General features: G+C 38.2%; 1 protein-coding gene across 22 annotated transcripts in view; it reads right to left on the bottom strand.

Moving 5' to 3' along the window:
- Positions 1–19,940, bottom strand: part of FGGY (FGGY carbohydrate kinase domain containing) — a 280,468-nt gene that overhangs the window by 66,085 nt on the left and 194,443 nt on the right. For 17 of the 22 annotated variants that reach the window (XR_010833329.1, XR_010833328.1, XR_010833325.1 and 14 more), the window contains 2 exons: positions 7,446–7,574; positions 2,883–2,986 (listed from right to left, as the gene is read on the bottom strand). Coding sequence is in view for 17 of the 22 variants with exons in the window: in XM_067001664.1 (XP_066857765.1) it covers positions 2,883–2,986; positions 7,446–7,574 (233 nt within the window). In the remaining 5 variants the exon portion in view is untranslated. Of the gene's footprint in view, positions 1–2,882; positions 2,987–7,445; positions 7,575–8,933; positions 9,143–10,735; positions 10,743–19,940 lie in introns of those variants that run through there. The other 5 variants (XM_067001680.1, XM_067001675.1, XM_067001679.1 and 2 more) reach the window with 5 other exon arrangements.

Here is a 19,940-nt window from a genome sequence, read left to right as displayed (position 1 = left end):
CCTTTTTCATGAGCTAGTCAAGTATCTCAACAGAAACACAATGCTTTGCGTGTGTCTGATCACCCCAAACTGTCAGTGGTTAATTCCAAAAGCGTATCCTCACTTAAAAACGATAGTTCTACCACAAATTAAACTATTACAGCCAGGAGTAAAATTAGGTTCCACATTTGTACTCTCTAAAATATCAAAGGCATGATTAGCAAAGTCTTTTGTTCAAGATCTCCAGAGTCCTTGAGGTAATGAAAACTGGGTCACGGAGTTATTTCTCTTAAAAGTTTAAAGCAAATGCCACGCTCGAGCAATACCTGCTCTGTGACTCATGGAGTATGAGGGCTAGAGAAGGGAAATGCTGTACCAAGACACCCCGAGCAGCAGCAGCACCCCTGCCCCCACCAAGGGGAGGAAGGGGGGGAGGCACAGCAGATGATTTTGAACAGTTTCCTGTTACGATCCCTTGAAAGAAATCCAACCGTACTTTCACCCTGCTTTCTGTTTTCTGAATTTCTCCTGACAGTTGGCTCTTGCGTTTGCCAGAACCACAACAAAGGACGGCCTTGAGTTTCCACACAGGCCATTTTCTCCCTCTCTCTTCTCTGATCATCTCACAAAGGTATTATTGTTGCTGGCTCACTGGGGCTCAGTGCACCTGAGGCAGATCAAAGGCACTTTTTAATGCCCGCCTGACCACACAGGTCTCTCTCCCACTGCATTAAATTAAACTCGATGATTAATCTCTGTAGCCCTGAGGGTCCCTCGGTGCACATGGGGAGAGAAAATATATATTTCTATCAAAACACAAGTATAATATACTTTCATTTTATAGCCCTAATTAAAAAAAGGAACAGCTAATTCCAGCCAAATGCAGCTGCGTATAGGTCTCATTAAAACACAAATACAACTGCTCTGTGTGCTCCACATTTATTTCATACAGTATTTGCAGGTAATAGATAAAAGAGCAGTAAACCAAAACCTTTTCATAGATTAAATCCAGAGAAGTTCAGAATTGGCTTATTGTCTGTTGGCTAGAGATTGCTATACCTCTGATCAGTAGAGTGAAAGAAGGCAGCGAAGGAAATGATTACAAAATGCTGAGTAGTTATATTTAAATAAACCCCAAACTGCACAAGCATCTATCCCCAAGCTTGCACTCAAACCATTAAGAGCCTTAAAAGGTTCTACCTTGCCTATGGCGTGTAGCCTATGCAGGCTTTGGGCTAGCTTTAATGACAGAACAGAACATCGATTCACATCAGCACAGACTTTATCACGCCACTTCTGTTACGTTAGCACAGCTAACAGAGCCACGTCTAACATTGTCATGGAGTACACACACAGAAGGTGCTGTTAAAGTCTCTATACTGACATGCTTTGCTCCATTTTGGCACAGGAAACAAACTGCAGTTGTGAACTGGGTCTACATTGGAACTTACCGATATACATAGATTAAAAATTAATAAATAACCATACACATGTCCTCCTCCAGGGTGAGTTATATTAAAGGAATAAGTTACAGCCAGCTGGCCCATTTCCAGCTGCTCAACGTTGCCCTCAGACCTTTTTGGGAAACTGTCTGAGAGCTCCTTAGCTCATTGCAGCCCAGTAATGTCTCTATTAACCCAGCTTAGTTTAATGATTTAAACTAACTCAGCTAAATGAAACAGGTTAGGAAGAGTTCACACAAACAGATTATTCTGAAGGGGTAGAAGCCTCCATCAAAAGAAGTGGAAATAACAAAAGTAGAGGCAGGTTTGGAAAGGCAATGTTTTCCCCCAGAGCTGGTATCTGCAGGGTGCCTTACCCACACCTCAATAGACACAGAGATACCAATGTGATTTTTCAGAGACAGGGTAAGCTAAGAGTGGTGGAGTTAGAGGTTTGAATCTCTTACTTGGGAAGGAACCCAAATATGTTCCAATAGTTGTACAGGATTTAAGCTTTTGTTAAAAAATGCTCTACTTCACAATACTGGGATTATTCATATCTTTAAGTTCAATCATGTGCTTAAATGCTTTGTTGAACTACAATCCATGTGACAAGACCATTTTAATACATGCTGTTACTACCAAGACAACTTAGAGATTCTGCTAAACCTGACATTTTATTATTGCCTTCCTTTCTTTTTCTCTACTGGATATCTCTCTCCATGAAGCATGTGAGTCCTCTCTAAAGCCTCTAGCACTCCCACTGCCATTTGCTCATTTAGGAAAAAACAAGTTATAATCAGTCTAAATTTAAGAGCAAAATGAGTTTTAAATAAAAAATGTGGCAGAAAAGGGTACTTATCTAAATGGAATGCTTTCAGACTCATACATTTTAAAAAGGTATAAATTTCAAAAGCAGACACTAAATTTTAATTGCAATTTCAGAAAAAGCTTTTGTATTAATTCACTGAGAAAAATTAGCAAAGTGAAAATTGCTTATCGAGGTTTTTCTTTTTAGTCATGATACGGATCATAATTCTATAGATCATGGCAACTTTCAGAGGTAGAACGATTTATATTGATTAAGTGAAGTGGTGATGGAGAAGGGCTGTGACTGGAGACATGTATTCCTTCTCCAAAGACACTATTCTGTAACACATTAGTGACAAGCTTGTCACAGATAACTCAAGCTCAGATTTCAGCCTGCTCTTTAAGCCACTCTAGCATCGCGGTTTTTACTTTTCATGTCATTTTTCAGTATTGATTTCTACTACTATTAAAGTCCTTGCTTAATAGTAAATGCATGGTAATATATAATTAATATCCAAAGTTAAAGATAGAGTTACCAGAAAAAAAAAATCAAGGCAAAAGAAAAGGGTGAGAGGCACAAAGGTCATTTTTCCCTTCAAACACATTAGTTAACTATATTCTGTACAAATTAGGACTATGCATACAACCTACCCCCATGTGGCATGAAGATGTTCCACAGATCACAGCAACTCGTGATGTAATTGGCTGGTTTTCACATGGCAGGTTATGTCCTTTCACATCTGCTCCAATTACTCCTATTAAAATAAAATTAAAATTCAATTTTAAAGAAGAGCAAGCCAACCCTCACAAAACAGTGCTTTTCCACGCACAAATAATTGCCAAATATCTCACGCCGCTACTGAAAATCATAATAAGTCTACTTAGAAAATAAACAAAGCTATAAAATAGCTGATATAATGTGTGAGGTTTTTTAAATTATTATTACAGATGCATGAGGACACGAGATCATTTCTTGTTCATGTTTATCATCATAATCTTTAGATGTTATTTCAACTATAAGCTGACCTTTGGTTATTGTTGACCTCCTAGGCAGTACACTAACATACAGAATAAAAGACTCCCTTGCTAGGAAAGGCACTACAGCAAGTATGTTTATTTGTTGACAGTTTATCTTGCATATACTGTATGATGGGTTTTGTCAGGGGACGAATTGAAAAATTGAATAACTTGGCAGGAGACTGGAAAGACACCAAGTTTGTTGTCTTGCCTGCTGCTGCTGTCTTGTCCGTGTCAGACAGAAGCATCCTCATGAGGAGAGATTCCTCCCTCCCTAAGAGGAGCTGTGCTTGACTATGAGGAGCTTCTGCATGCAGGACAGGGCAGGAAGGACGACATATTCAACAAGCACTCAGCTCACAGCAGGAATTTATACCAGGAGATGCCAGAGAAGAGCCAGGAGCTTGCTTACAGATTTGGGGCAGATCTACAGCCAACTTCAGCATGCATGTTATTATGCTTAGATCAATTAAGGGCAGGCTGAAGTGGAAATTCTGCCCTCTCCTTCTTCTCTTAGGTTGCATTCTTGTGTTGCATTGTCCTGCATCCAGCAAACTGCAGCAGCATGACAAGAAATGTTCTTTGGTTTGTCTTGTTTCTCTTGACCATTACTTTTCAAGCAGATCAATGTGCAGTTTGGTGACTATGGTGCCAATCCTACAAAAACAAAACAAAACAAAAATGACAGCAATCTTTCTCCACACTGTACGAAGATGGCAAAAACATTTGCTGGACATTTTATATTTTCAAAATCAAAGATTTTAAGAAGTGAAAGATGCTGCCAAGTGCTGTGGTTAGGATGCTACATTTCATTAACACCTTCTGGTTTAGGTCACCATTGCAAGATTCTATTATCAAATCAATCTGTTGGGCTTTGTCTTATCAGGGTTGCCATGGTTATCCTGGTATTATCATGGTTGAAAGTTATTAAAATAATCAGAAAATTAAGGGCTAAATTTTAGTGTCTTTCCTTATAAGGAAAAATCTTTCCTTATACCCCTTTATCTTAGCTGGCTTGTGACTACATAGAAGCATAGCTGTCATACACAGAGCTTATTTGTGAGGAACAACAGAAAACTAAAAGTAATGTTTCTTACGCTTTATTTTTCACTGCTCAAGCAGAGATGTGCAGGAGTTTATATTAAGAACTGTGGGTAGAGTTATCTAAAAGGCAGATTCCTGTAGTAGAAAATACTGTATTAAAATTTCTGAAAGGAGTTAAAAATACTGTTCATGCTTCAGAGCGAAGAAATATTAAACTGATTCGTCAGCATATGTTGCAAATGTATTTTCATGAACAATACAAAATTAAAGAGCTTCATGTTTAGATATTTTTTTAATCACTATGAAAACATGCATCTGCAAAATATGCATTCTGCAGAATATGCCTTTTGGGTTTTACTGAAATCAGTGGAATTTTGTCAATGGCTTTAGTGTTTAGAGTTACTGGAGTCTTCCTATTTGTGATTAATTTAAGTCAGATAGCAAATAATAATAGTAATATGAATACGAAAATGTTTTTATTAACCAAAAATAATGTAACTATTTTTAGAAGTTACTTTTATCTTTAATTTAGTTGTGATTTTTCATAATCTAAGGCAGACTAAAATTTTTGTGAAGGTTCTGAAGACAAACTGAGAACAAGTCTGTGTATCACACAAACTCTAGGACAGATTTTATTAAAACAATCAATGCTAAGCATTCATACTTCTGGATCTCTTCCACAATGACAAAGTACTTTAGATACTGAACAATAAATCCTCTAGTTTTGCTGAAACAATGCTCATCTCTTTTTATGAGATCAGTCCCAAAAGACTGGCCTCCCATACTCACATTTTTATCTGTAGACTCTTTTAAATTGGTACAGTAGGTCAAAATGAAAGACATATCTATTTGGCTTTTAGGTTTTTACCTTTCCTTAATAGGTATCAGATGGACTGATTGAGGAGTCATACATGATCTCTACTGACATACGTATTAAATAATTCTTTATCTTTACCTTATTTACTCAAAACTTCAAAGCCTTCATAAACTCCAGGGACCTGTCCAGCAAAAATGCACTTTACATCCAGCCAAAAGCAGATACGAACAGCGCATCAGAAGTTATTAACACTGAAAACAAGATGTCCATCACACTGCTTTGGTTTAGCCTGCAGGATGCAAAAGGGCTGTTTTCCTTACTCTTACTACAGGCTATTTTCAAGACAGAATTTGTTCAAGAATGAGAATAATGGCACCCACTGGATGTTATTGTCCTGCAAACTAACCTGATGTGTACTAATATACAAGCCATATCCTTTACAAAAACTGTAATCCTCAGTATATAATCCTCAAAATACGTATAGCATAAATTCTTCAGAACGGATTTTGTAAGCTTTTTTCTTTTATCTTCTATTTCTGGACTGTAGTCTTATAGAGATTTTGGTCCCAAACTCTAAAGAGGTTTGAGATGCTGCAAACAATTCTCCACTTTTTAATGAATACTTTGCTGTACACACAGTATGAAGACAGGAAGACAAACAGAAACTCTCTGATTAAACATTCATGATTTAGCCATTGCAAAAATGTTTACTAATACATATTTATAGCAAAAGATCTGATGCTATGGTCCAATTAGAAAAAAGTGTAGGTGACTATGAAGGAGTCCATTGGAACACACCAAACACCTGTTTTAATACAATGTTAAATTTAAAAACAAAATTTAAAAACAAGGACCTAATTTAAAATATTTTTCTCAGAGCTTGTTGGCACAATAATATTTGTATTTCAGACCAGCTTATCATTACATCCATTTCAAGAATACAAAACAGCCAACTGCCATAGTTGTAAACACATTTTTTGCACCTATATATCGTATGATTTGGTCAATTAGGATACTAATTGACACAAACTGATTTTTAAATCAGTCTCAATAGTAAGGACTCAACGTATCTACAACTATGACACTAAAACTCAGTCTTCCTTGCTGCATACATTCCTTTCTGCAGCTTGTCAAAACAAAACGCTGGATCCAGAGCTAATTCTTCTGAGGTAATAAGAAAAGCAAGAGATTACAGAAACAAAATTACAGAAGCGAAGTAAATGGACTTAAACATATAAGAAGTTCCAGGCCACAACTTCTAGAAAAATAAATAAGATTTAAAACACCACAAAATATTTGAAACAAAATTGGTACTTTAGCAACTAATCAGATTTCATTTAGATCTAGATAAAAATATTCTGATGAGCAATAGATTTCCATTGAACAGTACTGCTTCAATAACACTGAAACTTTCTGAGGTAAAAATTTTTTCTAACCTACCAAACTAAAAAACCTCAATTTCCTGCTGAAAGTTACATTGAATCACTTTGTTTTTGACTGTATTTAGATAAGGACAAACAGCATAGTATGAAACTGAAGGACTTAAGCCTCACCAAACATTTTTCAATACAGCTGAAACTGAGCATATCAGAATATTGTGCTGAAAAAGAAAAAAAAAAAAAAAAAAAAAAAAAAAGAACTATTAGGCCTTCCACTCCAGCTATGGATAAAATATTGAAAGCCTCAGAAGGGAATTACCTTTCACCAGCCAGTTCTCCCTCCACTCTTGTTTGCTACAAGAACTGCTTATGTTTGTTTGAATACACAGTATTTACATACTCTTACCGCTAGAGGAAAGGCACTGGTTTTGGTATATATTCCATAATCTGCTAGCATAAATGTATATGAAAAAGGCTCCGCTGCATTACTTAAACAAGGGATGAATTGCTCCTAATACTAAAAAGGAAGACCAACTACGAACAAGCCTCAAACATGAGTCTTCTCCCTCTAAACTGAAACTTTTTATTTTTCTTACTTTTTTTTCCCTTATCCCCACAAAAGTTTGAGCAATAGAAGATGTGAACTGTCATCATGTTGGCTTGCCAACCCAATGGTGTCTCAGCTCAGGAATTCAAAGTGGAACTAAAAGAAGTTAATGCACAATTTGGAAACCCAGCTGCAAAGAAATAAACAGTGATATTTAAGGACCTTGCTATAAACAGATATTCAACATTAGTAGTTATTGTGAGGATTTTTTTTATTTTATTTTAGTTATGCTATTTCGTAAGAATAGCATCAGAGCAAATTGCTGGATACAAAACAGGCTATGCAAAAAATGGCTAAAATTAATTCAATACATTCCTGTTTCCAAGAATAGTAAATATGTGACTGAGTACCTAGTCCTCCAGCATGCGCATCAATGAGAGATGCTGCTACTGCAATCCCTTCAGGGAGACCAAGATCTTTTGCAGCTTCTGGTGTTAGACCTTTTCCAACAGACTCCCCAGGAGACAAGACGTGGTTTCCTGGGCAGACACAAGAAAAACCATACACCTGTCAATTTACTAAACAGAAAAACAAACACATATGTTATTACAAGAACTCCCTTCCTCTCCCTGAAGTTAGTGTGGTACATACAAAACAAAAAGTGTATCAAAGAACTCTATCTGATGAAGAAATACGTTTCATTATATGTCTGTATATTAAACACAACCATGCTAGATCAAGCTACCCCATAGTAATTTAAAAGTTCAAAAGCATTCAATGTCCTGTCTAGCCACGGAGAAAGATTGTGCCACAAGCAATTAAATTCTGCTTGGCATCCTTCCAGGAGATATGAATAATTGTGCAGAAATTCCAAGTTCTTGGGGTAGCTGCTGACTACACTGCCTGCAGCCATTCCCTGCGTGCAGCAATGGGATTCAGCTCAGCCAATGCTCGCAACTCCTGTTGCATAAGACAATGACCAAATTTATTTTTCCTTCTGATTTCCACCCTCTCTGAGAGTTTCCACTAGCAATAAGTTGGTTATAACAACAGAAACTCTGAAAGAGAAACTGGCTAAACCAGCAAATTCCTGCTATTACAGCTCTACTCCCTCGTAGGCATAAACCATCCACTTTTGGGACTTTGCTGGAAGTACGAAGAACGTTATGGTCACTCCAAGCACAGTTGGTGCAACCCTTCCCTCTGCCTTGACACCAAGGAGCCTATGTCAGGTCCCGTCTGCATTGGCCTCCACTATCATAACACATTTATTTTTTTCTAGCTGAAAGAGATACTGTTCAGTAATTAAAATACGGTGATAGAGGTAACTCAGGGGTTAGAACAAACCTAAATTCATGAAACTTTCTGAATTTAAGGACGCTCCCACACCCGACAGCCTCCTCTCGGGCAGCCGAGTCTAACCAAAGCCAAAGCAATGAGTGGCAGCTCCTGCAATCACACACACTCCTCTATTTATCTAAAGATTTGGTGGGTGAGAAGCAGTGAAAGGCACAGCAGGAGCTCTCATACACCTTCCTGCCAATACCATGACTTTAAGTCAGAGACGTTGTGCTCATTTAATAGTGCATATCTTTAGCATTACTCAGTTCAGCAAATCTTCAGGGCAGAGTTGACAAAAGTCCTTTTTAAGAAAGAAAAGCCTACTTTCACAGTTGATTCAAGTGAGAATGTTACACCTAAAAAGCATTTTGATGTGTAGAAAGGAAGCAACACGTTGTCCACAACAGAGGTCAATTAAGGGGAACAGCATAGTGTAAATTAGCAGGAATACACCAATGCCCATGAGCATTATCTTCTAAAAACAGTTATGCTACCCTTACTGCTTGTTGAAAAGAAGGTTATAATATTGAATTCACAGGTGGAAAGTGGGTCTTTACTTTTATACATCACCATGGTAGAAGACCTTTGGCTTTGCTGCAGGCGATGTTGGTTCTTCACTAGGGAAGGCGCCCACGCCCTGACTGAAGCCGTGCATGGGGCACTGCGATCAGACAGCACGCAAACTGCTCCGTGCTCGCTGTGCCAAGAGTTTCTGTTCTGTCAACGACCACACCTCTGTCTCTGAAACGTCAGGCTGAATCTCATACTGGAAATTTAAAACAAATATGTATGGCCAAAACTTTGGGTTTATATTCAATTATCAGGCACAGTAACCCAAAGTCATCACTTCCAGCTCTCCACTAACTTATACAGGACGAAGAGATAATATCCTAACATCTCACCAAAAGAAGTCTACATTTTATTAATTCTTAGTGTAAATGCAAACAATTGTGCTAGCTGTTACAAGAGGTGTATCTTTTGTGATTTCTCCCCCTAATAAGTTTTGAGAGCAGGATGTTTCTCTTTAAGAAAAGTTGTGTGTTGTCTTTTGGTTTCTTAAGACACCAGAAAATAATCCAAGTTGTGTGCTTCACCTGACATTCAAAGACCCTGCAGGTGGAAGGAAGTTCAAAAGAGTTCATGCAGCTAAAACCACATCTTTTTCTTCAGAACCAGTTACATGACCTGAAAGCAGACAGATACCTTGTATATACAGCATGAGATGAAAGCAATCTGATATAAAACCTCTTTCCAGGCACTCCATTCCACTGGCAGCTTGTTTGTATCAGTCATACTGGTCAAATATTTTAATGTGTTATTACTATGTGGTTAAGCTCCATTTTAGAGATCAGAGCAACTAAAAAAAAACTTTTTCCTACCAGCTTCTCAATTATTGTATTCCTAGTTAATGAGCACTAAGGGAGCAATTCCAGAGATAAAGAGAATCTGCTGCTTCTAAGGGCAGCAGCAGCGAATGACCCTATCGATGCCTTTGGCACCAGCAATAGATCAAAGTGACCAGCAGCACTGCTATCCCCTACGGGCATCAAGTGGGTGAGGACGTGTCCAGGGATGGGTTCCTGTGAGTTGAAGATACAGCGTAATAATCTTGTATTTTAATAAATAAATTAAAGGTAGAGTTTGGCCAGCCTGTTTTACGTAGAGCTGAGCAATTTCTCGACTGCAAGCAACATTTCCTGACCACCTGGGAAGTGACGGCACGTAGAAGTCACCCATTACCAGGAGTATGAGGAGGAGTCTCCTAGGTCACCCAGGTCAGGGAGTGCAGCAGGGAGGTGCCAGCAAGTGAGTGCAGCAGACAGAATACTGACTCTGCCCCTCTACTTCATCCTCCCAGCTTTAGAAATCCCTGAAAGCTCTGCTACATGCCTATGTTCTTAAGGAGCTTTGTAAAAGAGAAAAAGCAGGCTCTGCATGGCCACTCCTGTCATCACAAGAGCTGCTTCCCCACCCACACGAGAGTGAGTAAGTAGGTGTGGAATGGGCCAAGACCTAGAAGGGGAATTATCACTCCCATGGTTTACTCCTCACCGAAAACCGAGAAAACTCAGCTAAGCATCAGTGTGCCTACAATCTGTAAGTATAAAGCTATGAAATGATAAAAACAAAACAAACAAACCAAAACACAGAAAGCAACCGAAGAGGAGCCACAACTAAAAAGCAAAGGATTTGTAACAGATGTGGTACTTCAGGACTAGGCTAGGAGAGAATGAGGAGATTCTTACTTGAGCAAAAGGCAGTGGCTTGAGAAGTCAAGGGACAGCTACTACAAAACAAAGGCATTACACAGCTACCCAGCAGGACTTCAGCAGCAGGTGCTGCCACGCTTAAATCCTACCTGTCAGGGAAAGAAGCTGTCAGAGATGGAGGAAGGGAAATGAGAACCGCCTGCACACAGAGGCCGTCAGTGAGAGCATTACAGGAGGCTGTGTAAAAGAGGCAGTGAAAGGAACGAGTCTCCTCAAGACTCCTGCCAAAGTAAATGCATCGAGTCTTTTGTTTACAGTAGTCTCCTGTGCAAGTCATTTACCTTTGCTATAATGATTTCCAAAATTAGACCTACCCAAACAAACCCATAATGGCTGAAGCTGGAGAACTTTCTCTTTCACATTCGTACAGCTGTTTCACTAACGCAGTGCCTCCACAACCTTTTCATTTTCTGTGAGACGTACTATTTCTAGCTATTTTTCCCCTATAAAGCAGCAAGTTTACAAAAGGAAAAAGCTGTCTGAATCTCTTCCTCCTCTTTTATCCTTTTTTGAAGACTAATGTTCGAATTTGCTATGATCAGGTTTTGTTTAAAGAATTTATGTGGTACCAGTGACCCTCTACCTTTTCAGGCAGTTTCCACAGCAACTAGCTATTTACCAGACGTAACACACCAGGCAGACAATACATCTTCAGTCAACTTCAGCGATCAAAATTCACTCTATAGTCTTACTAATATTTAACAGAAGTAGGTTTTTTTTCGTACATAGACCTTTTTCAAACAACAAAAGCAGAGCGCAGCAGGGGCCCGGTTGACTCAGCTATGACATACCCGTTCACTTGAGAACAGCTTTCCTTCCATCACACAGAACACGGTTGCACTGCATATGCAATTATATTTGGCTGCATATGTGCATAAAGATACATTAAAAAAAAAAAAAAAGGAAAAGGGGCTGTCCCTTTTCTTCACTAACTTGACACAAGCAAACTTGGAGGGATGTAAAAATCCCTTGTTGAAATCCCTGCAGCCTCAGAAAGAAATCCAGCCAAATGACGCATCGTATCTATATTTTACAAATACTCCTCCAAAACTGGTCAATCTAAACGCTTTTTAATTTAAAAGACAACGCACAAAATAAATATCCCGTTAAATAAATAATTTAGCACGTGGATTGGGAAAGTCATTTGGTTAAATAAAACGGTGCTAAATAAACATCACAGGAAACTGGAGCTTAGTAAAAAGAAGGACCATCCATCCATATGGATCTCATAATAAGTTATGTAAGGGGTTTTTTCCCTTCTCTGAACTGCGTTATTATAGGTTTTGTGGAGCATTTTCTCCAAAGATTTTGTAATACCTAGAACAGCGCATTTAGATGCTTAGTTCATTACAAAGCTTGCAGGCAATCTCTGATATTTGTGTTTTATAATAGCAGCATAATAGAATGCCAGAATTCTGGGATATGCAAGGAACCTGAGTGATATAAATCTTCCGTTATGTCATCCCAACCCTACCTACATAAAACACATTACTGACTATCCCACCCTATTACATACAATACTCACATTTAATTGAGGTGTGACTGACTGTTCTGCAATTTTTCAACCTAGCTGATGGGCAGAAACGGAATCATTAAGAGATGAGGGAAACGGGATAACGATGTGGACTAGAAAATAATATTCACTTTCCTTAGGAGTGAAAGTATGATGGTTAGAAGCGTGTTAGAAATGGTCAGATGTATTTTGTTTTTAACATGGAAATATCTTCCATAAAATTTCTCACGTGGTAGTTGAAAACTTGAGAATTTTCTTTCAGGAAAACCCAAACAAATTGCGATATTATAGGCCGCCTTATTTAAAAGTGAGAAAACCAGTTGATTAAACAAAATCATTTTAGCTTTCTTCAGTTCAAAATTAATCTCTATCTATCTGAACTGCCACAGTAGCTTGAGGCAAGCCTAGTTTGGGTCCTTTCCATCCCACCTTCCCATACAGCTTATGCCTTTCACTGAACTACAGCTCAACTACCTAACATGGAATTACTTAAGGCAGACATTAGGTTGTTAAATACAGGCAAAAGCAGGCAGATCTTGATTCGTTAAGCTGAAAAGTAAATTAGTCTGCAGACCATAGGTGTCTACTTCAACAAATACCATTTCCTTCTTGTCCAAATGAAAAAGGGCTACTTCATGTATAAACGGAAAGCTTTCCTGGTTGAAGGTCAAAAGAAAAAGAGGAAAAAGAAAAAGAAAAAACAACATTCTGCATCACTGGATCATTAGGCATGTACATTGATGGACGTGGTTGGGTTGTCATTACTAGATTTCAGTGAAATAGTGCAGAATGAAGATTCCTCATAATGCATCGTTCGCTACTCACTACACTGACATGCATATGGGTGTACAGTACATGTATTTAGATGGCTACGTAACTAGGTGTAAAGTATTTGCATCCAAACTCAGCTGCCCTACTTCATATTTCTGCTTGCAAACAGTAACTTCAATATGTTGATTATTTCCATTTCTGACACTTCACAGTACAATATTCCTTACAGTCTCTCCAGATACTGTACCTCAACAAGCATCATCAGTGTAGATGACGTGACTATTGCTGTACTTTCAGAGTTGCAAGTAATCAGACTCTGATTTGGTACAATACGTCACTTAGATTGTACAGGCAATTTAACTTGTACTAATTATGGATTACTACATAACAGAATGTTTTTTTATTACTGTATTTTTTTTAGTATAATTCAAATGATAACATCTCCTCTTTGAAGAAATAATTACCCCTTTTCAAAACTGAAAGAAATGACAGACCAAAAATAACCCGATCAGTTACCGAAAGAATGCTTTTGAATCTTTCTGCTAAGCTTCTGATACTTGTACAGTCTTATTCCCAACCACATTCACACGGTATCCACTTCTAATACCCATACTGAGAAGATACTGATGCATTATAAAGGGTTCAGAAATGAATTGAAAAAGCAATTATAGCGATTGAGAAGTATGACAGTTCACATAAGAGTCTGGGTGAAAAACCTTGAGTAGCTCAGTGTTTTTCTTTAGCAGAAAATTTCAGTCTGTGCAGGTCAGGCATGTCACTACAGTCTGGCAGACCAGAGTAAGAAGTTAAAATTTAGATGAAAAAAGAATTATTTAATTAAGTCATTACTTTTGAGCAATGAGAGCAACAAACAATCAACAACCTTTATGTCTGAAGTGGGCTCTGTCACAGAAAATTATAGAGTCAAGACTGGTTCTAAGATACACTTTAAACTACTTAAACATCAATTTTAGGAAGTACAACAGCCTCTGACTTAGAGGATGTCAGCAAATTGTTTGAAATAGCCCTTCTGGTTTTATAAATCCTGACTCAAAGCAGACATCTCTGTTTTAAAAATCATCTCAGCATGAGGCTTGAGCAAAAAATAGGCAATGAACAAATCACGACCAGAGAGATGATGATCCAGGTAAAAAGAAGAAATGACCTACAACTTTTCTGGGAATGGGTGTTTTGGATTTGTTTTTTTCTTTTTTCCCCTCCTTTTGCTTTCCTTTTTTTTTTTTTTTTTATAAAGAATTGTATGAAAAAGCATGTCAACCTAACCGATTTAAATATTAAGCAATCACAACAGGCGCAAAGGCTGCTCAAAGCTTCACCTATGACTATTAAAGTCAAAGATTCAAAGAAAAAGCTCCTAGTTTTCATACTTAATAGGAAGAAGTTTAGGAGTCCACAGTGGGTAGTTTTAAATTATTAATTTATTTTTTGAAAGCTCTAAGCTTTTAATACTAGTCATCTAACCTACAATGAAGCCTGCAGATGAAAGAACACAGCACAGTACTCCTCACTTCTTGCACAAGAGAGGAGAACTGGAAAGGTACAGTCTGCCAGCAGAACCCAACCTGATGATAAAGAGGATGACTGATGGTTCCCTTCCTTAGAGTGGAAGAGGAGTTAAAAATTATCACCCAGGAAAGGCATTGAGATAAACCTGAGCTGTCTTATTCATTTTGAAGCAGTTTAATCCAGCCTATTGAAGAGCAGTTATTGGAAAGAGCAAGAAAATCTCAGGTGGAGAACTCAGCTGACAGGACATTTATGAAATTCAAGAAATGGGCATGCAAAGTCCTGCACTGCAGTGGAAGAACCCCATGCACCAGGACAGGCTGGAGGCTGACAATCACAACAAACAAACAAACAAACCAACCAAAAAAAAAAAAAAAAGGTCCTGGAGCTCCTGGTAGGCACCACGTCGAATACAAGCCAGCAATGTGCACTTGCAGCAACGAAGGCAACAGCATCCTGGGCTGTATTAGGAAGGGCATCACCAGGTTGATGGAGGTGATCCTTGCTCCCTACTCAGCACTGGTGAGACCACATCTGCACTGCTGTGTCCACAGTACTGGAGAAACATGGATGTAAGAGAGCAAGGCCAGAGAATGGCCCCAATGACAACAGAGGCATGTCATACAAGCAGAGTTTGAGAGCTGAGACTAAGCCCAGCGATGAGAGGGCTCTGGAGGAAGATCTTACCAATGTGTATCAATATCTGATCGGAGGGAGTAAAGATGACAGCGCAAGACTCTTCTCAGTGCCACCCAGCAACAGGACAAGAGGAAATGCCCACAAGCTTAAATAGAGGAAACTACATTTAACCATAAGAACAAATGTGTTTACTGGGAAAGGGTGGCGAACACACGGAAACAGGTTGCCTAGACAGACTTTGGAGTCTCCATCCTTGGAAATACTCAAAAAAAACCCCACCTCAATTGGACACAGCCCTGGGCGACCTGCTGTAGATGACCCTGCTTTGAGCAGGGGGGCTGGACTACATGATTCTCGGTGGTCCTTTTAGTCCTCAACTATTCATATGATTCAGTGATGTCAAAATTAAGAAGAAAAAAAATCACAAGAATATGTTGCTTTTCTGAGAAAAAATATTTTTAACATCTTACTGCTGAATCATATATTATGAAATAATGCCTCAAGCTTTGAGGAAGAAGATACCCTAAAACCTCTTTGCACTGTGCCAGTTTCACCTCCTTCACAGTTGCTACAGCTCTTGGACATGCTGAAATGACAGGAAGCCAGAAAAATGTTAGGATATTTGGAACACTCTTCACTTGTAAATTCCATGGATTCTGACAGCGTATAAGTGTAAATATCCTGTGATTCATCCTTTTAATTTTGTTCAAAACTGTAACATGTTTTAATTTATTTGGGATAGGAAAATACGAAAGAAAGATAAAAGGACTCCATACTTAAGAGAAACTTTTTTCTTACTGTTCTCTATTATTTGCATGGCATGGTGTTTGAAGTTCATTGTTACAATCCGGTTTTATGAAGACCTGGCAGTTACAAGCTGACCTGAAAAAATCTGTCTCTCCCAGCCTTCAAGGAAATCCCTCATATGCACTGGAGGATCTAGCATCAAAGGCCTTGGAATAGAAAATTAGCTGAACTAATAGACTGACCATTCCCTTCTAGAGGTCGACTGAGGCAACCTGTGGAAAAGGGAAAGCATTCTTACTAAAGCAGGAAGCATGGGTAGCAGACCCAGAGTGGAATTCAAGTAGAGGGGTGTAGAAGGACCAGAGGGTGTTCTTTCTTACACCACCGTCACCTGCAAAGTCAAAATCAAACATGAAAGAATTCTAACAGCCTTACTCTAAAGCCAATAAAGAGAAATGACAGGTTCAGAGACAAGAAACAGTGACAGAGATGTGCTGCTTGAAGACGGGAATAAAACTGATCTCCAGACTACCTGATGCGAAAGTTTAAGGAAAAAAAATAAATTTAAGAATGTTTTATAATTTTATGAACAGGATTGGCAATGGTAATCATCTACAAAATCCGATCTTGTAATCTCACTATCTGTACGTGCAAGTTATTTTCATTAGTATATTAAATTCAAGTACTCTTAAGTTCAAGACAGACACTAAATTTCCATAAAACCTGTGAGATTTAAGCAATCTAAATACTTCCCTCAGTTCTGCCTCAGATGTTCACAAAGATCTTATAATTATCAGCCGTGTATTTATTCACTTTTGAGGATGTGGCTCTAAACTCCTACTCAGGAAAGGCTGGAAAGTGGGTTTAGAAAAATCATTATGTTGAAGGGCTGTATTTCCAAGAATTATGTCTATTTAATATATATATATATAAATAAATAAAATCAGTGTGCCATCACAGATGAAAGAAGGTAACAAGCTGCTGTTTATAAAGGATCAGTATTTCAGCCTTCAACACACAATCTACAAGAACGCTAAAACCTACCCTGCAGTACCTGCAATGTTCTCTTAGACAAATTGAGCCATATTCAACAAAAATGGGACCTGGCATAAAATATTACCATTCAATAAAAAATCATTATTCGGTCCCTTAAGTAGCCCCTGAAGTAGAGGGTTGTGGTGGAAATTTATCAGGCATTTTCCTCCAAATGGAACACGCTTCGGTACCCTAAGAGGTCTATAGTACATGAAATTTTAACGGAATTGTTAATGTCTTTCTAGGTTTTATAATACCACAAAGAGATACTCATCATGCACTTTCGCCACAGCAGATAAATGCTAATGCTTGTAGTACACAGCATTTTCACAGTGGTTTTGAATACAAGCCATCATCTACTCTCACGGTGGGCAAATTAATGAGATCAATAAATTTTTCAGTATTTCCAGATACAAATCTTTACCTTCACAAAAATGCTCGGTAAATTCACAATGTACAGAAGGGACCACAAACAACTTCTTATGTGGATTCCCTGAAAGGTTAGCCTGCTCTGAGAAATGCAGAATGTCAAAGGCCTGGGAATTTTCATATGTGAACCCACACTTTGATGTGGGAAACGTTTGTGGAAGATGCAAAAGGTCAGAAGTGAGGGTCACCCTTATCAACAAGGTTACATGTTAAGTTAAACTGAAACTACGAGAAGCATACTACCTGGAACCACAAGCAGCGCTCTGATTACAGTAAATATATTTTTAAAGGGCAAGACATTTTAAAAGTGATGTTTAAAAGTGTATTTATCAGAATAAAGAAAATTTTACATTAAATAAGTTTTTCTCAGGTAATTTCCATAAATATTTTCAGTGTCATGAAAGCTAATGCTACTTTAAAAAATCCTCTAGTCATAGAGATTCACTGTCTGATTGGAAACAATACTGATTTCAATTACACAGCTTTTCTGCCTATTTTTAATTGGTAAACTTTCGTTTTTAAAAACAAGAAAATCTCAGCTAATTTTATCTTGTGATTTTTGCTTTGTTTATAATGAAATTATGATTCAGAGCCTAGTGCTGTTAATCTTTTAGGACAGATATGGGAAAAAAATACTATTATCTCTCTTTTCAATGGGAATGTGCAGGCATTATAATCCATCCTTGTATTCGAGCTAAACAAACCTTGAGCAGAGGCATGTGGGCTTGGGCAAGCTCTACAGGAGAACAAAAAAGGAAATTCCACAAGAATTACTTCAGACTTATTAGGGTTTTGTTTTTATTTTTATTTGAGGAGGAGTTTTTGACTATGTACAGTTCCCCTCCAACCTACTCCTACCAAGGTTATCTGTCAATTTTGGGCTCCTTAATCTGCAAGGCAGCCAAGTGCACTGCTGAGGATTCGGGTCTGTTGGGTGAAGCACATTATTATATGCCTCCTGAAAGCACACACGAGTTACTTATACAAAAGGAAGGCAATTTGTTTAATGTGCTGAAGTTAACAGCAGCTGAGGTTGTTCACTTCATGGGACAGTGCCCTGAAGTGGTATTAGAAATATAGCCTCAGCTGAGTTTGTGCAAAGCATAATCCTGTGTTTGCTGTGCTCAGTAGAGTGTCTGCGGACTCCTGGGAGGAAGTCTGTGCAATGATGCTGCCTCACCACCACTGCTGACACCTCTGGAGCTGCTACGAGCCTTCCTTCCACAAAATACAAGACAGTTCTAGCTGCAGATCGACCAGTGCTGCTGGAGTGACTGGCACTTCCCTGGTAGCTGCACCTACACTATCCTGATTAATTTAATCAAGTAAACAAAAGCTGAGCTCATTCAGAGTGCCTTTACCACTCAAGTAACACTGAACACTCATTAAACCAAACAAAAACCCCAACTTTCACTGGAACGATGTTACCACTCCCATACAGTGACACTGATAAGATTTGGGGTGGCAGATTAAAAAAACACTTCCCCAGCACACAACACAGACCTCAGACTTGTGGGGCAGCTTGGGAATGAGTTGGTTTGTTCTGGTGTCTTTTTGTCTCCTTCTGAGGCTGGATCCTACCAAGAAACTAACAGGCACAGCTCAGAAGTTGAACTTGAAGGAAGAGTAGTTGCTGTCTGGTTTCCACATTCATACAGGGAGCTCCTTACTCCCTCTTCATAGACATGTGAATGAAGGTCACTGTCCTGCTTTTAGATTTTATCGCAATTGAGTATAATGAATGTAACAGCTTCCTTTTTGAAAAAAGGCAAGGTCAGAAAAATAGGTCACGGAAATAACCATATATTATACTTGAGGCCAGGTTTCAGAGCTATTATACAAAACAAGAAGCATCTTATACTTTAGATACACCTAAGATAATGAGCCCAAAGATCTAAAAAGGTGAATTTTCAAGGTGCATTACAGTATGTACTCTTCAGAAGGTTCAAGTTCTAGCCTACAGTTTGATGTAATTCTCTAGGTCAGATTCTGTTCCTCCAGCTCCAGCCGACATGTACCCGTGTATTCTATGTGGAGTTTCTTGAAAATCAATGCAATTGCCCAGGGAACTAGATGTTTTGCCATTAACTGAGAAATTATTGTTTTTCTTTCAAGAAGTGCCTGTCAACAGAAGCTAATTTACTGATTTGTTTTGTAAATATTTTTTTTTAAATGTAAAACTGGTATTTGAAGTTCATTGTTTTTGTCTTGCCAAATTTTGAGCCATATATAGATTACTTTTATGAGGCTTCCATCACTACAAAAGGCCCTTTTTATAATGGCTACTGCATCGTTTGAAACATGTATGTTTAGTTACTTAAATGGCAAATTGCTTTGCACTGCCTTTGAAGTACATTGCATAAATATTGAATTAAAACTTTAACTTACACTTCATAAATAATTTATTTTAAAAATACTATTCCACAAGACCATCCGCTGCTGAGATGTTCAATTTTCTGGTAAAAACATGAATTTATTGCAAGTCTTACTTCAATTTATTGTTGAAGATTTGCTAAAAGCCATATGTGATAGATGTTACAAGAATTGTATTCAAACAAAAACCTCAGGAAGCTGAAAGTTTTATGCTCTAGTAGGTTTTAGACCTTTGCATAAGCTGTTTCAGTGGCAGGAGG

This window comes from Anser cygnoides, chromosome 8 (assembly GCF_040182565.1).
Source record: "Anser cygnoides isolate HZ-2024a breed goose chromosome 8, Taihu_goose_T2T_genome, whole genome shotgun sequence".
Classification (NCBI taxonomy): Eukaryota; Metazoa; Chordata; class Aves; order Anseriformes; family Anatidae; genus Anser; species Anser cygnoides.
The sequence above is the reverse complement of the archived record's forward strand: the minus strand, read 5'-3'. Positions and strand labels throughout refer to the sequence as shown.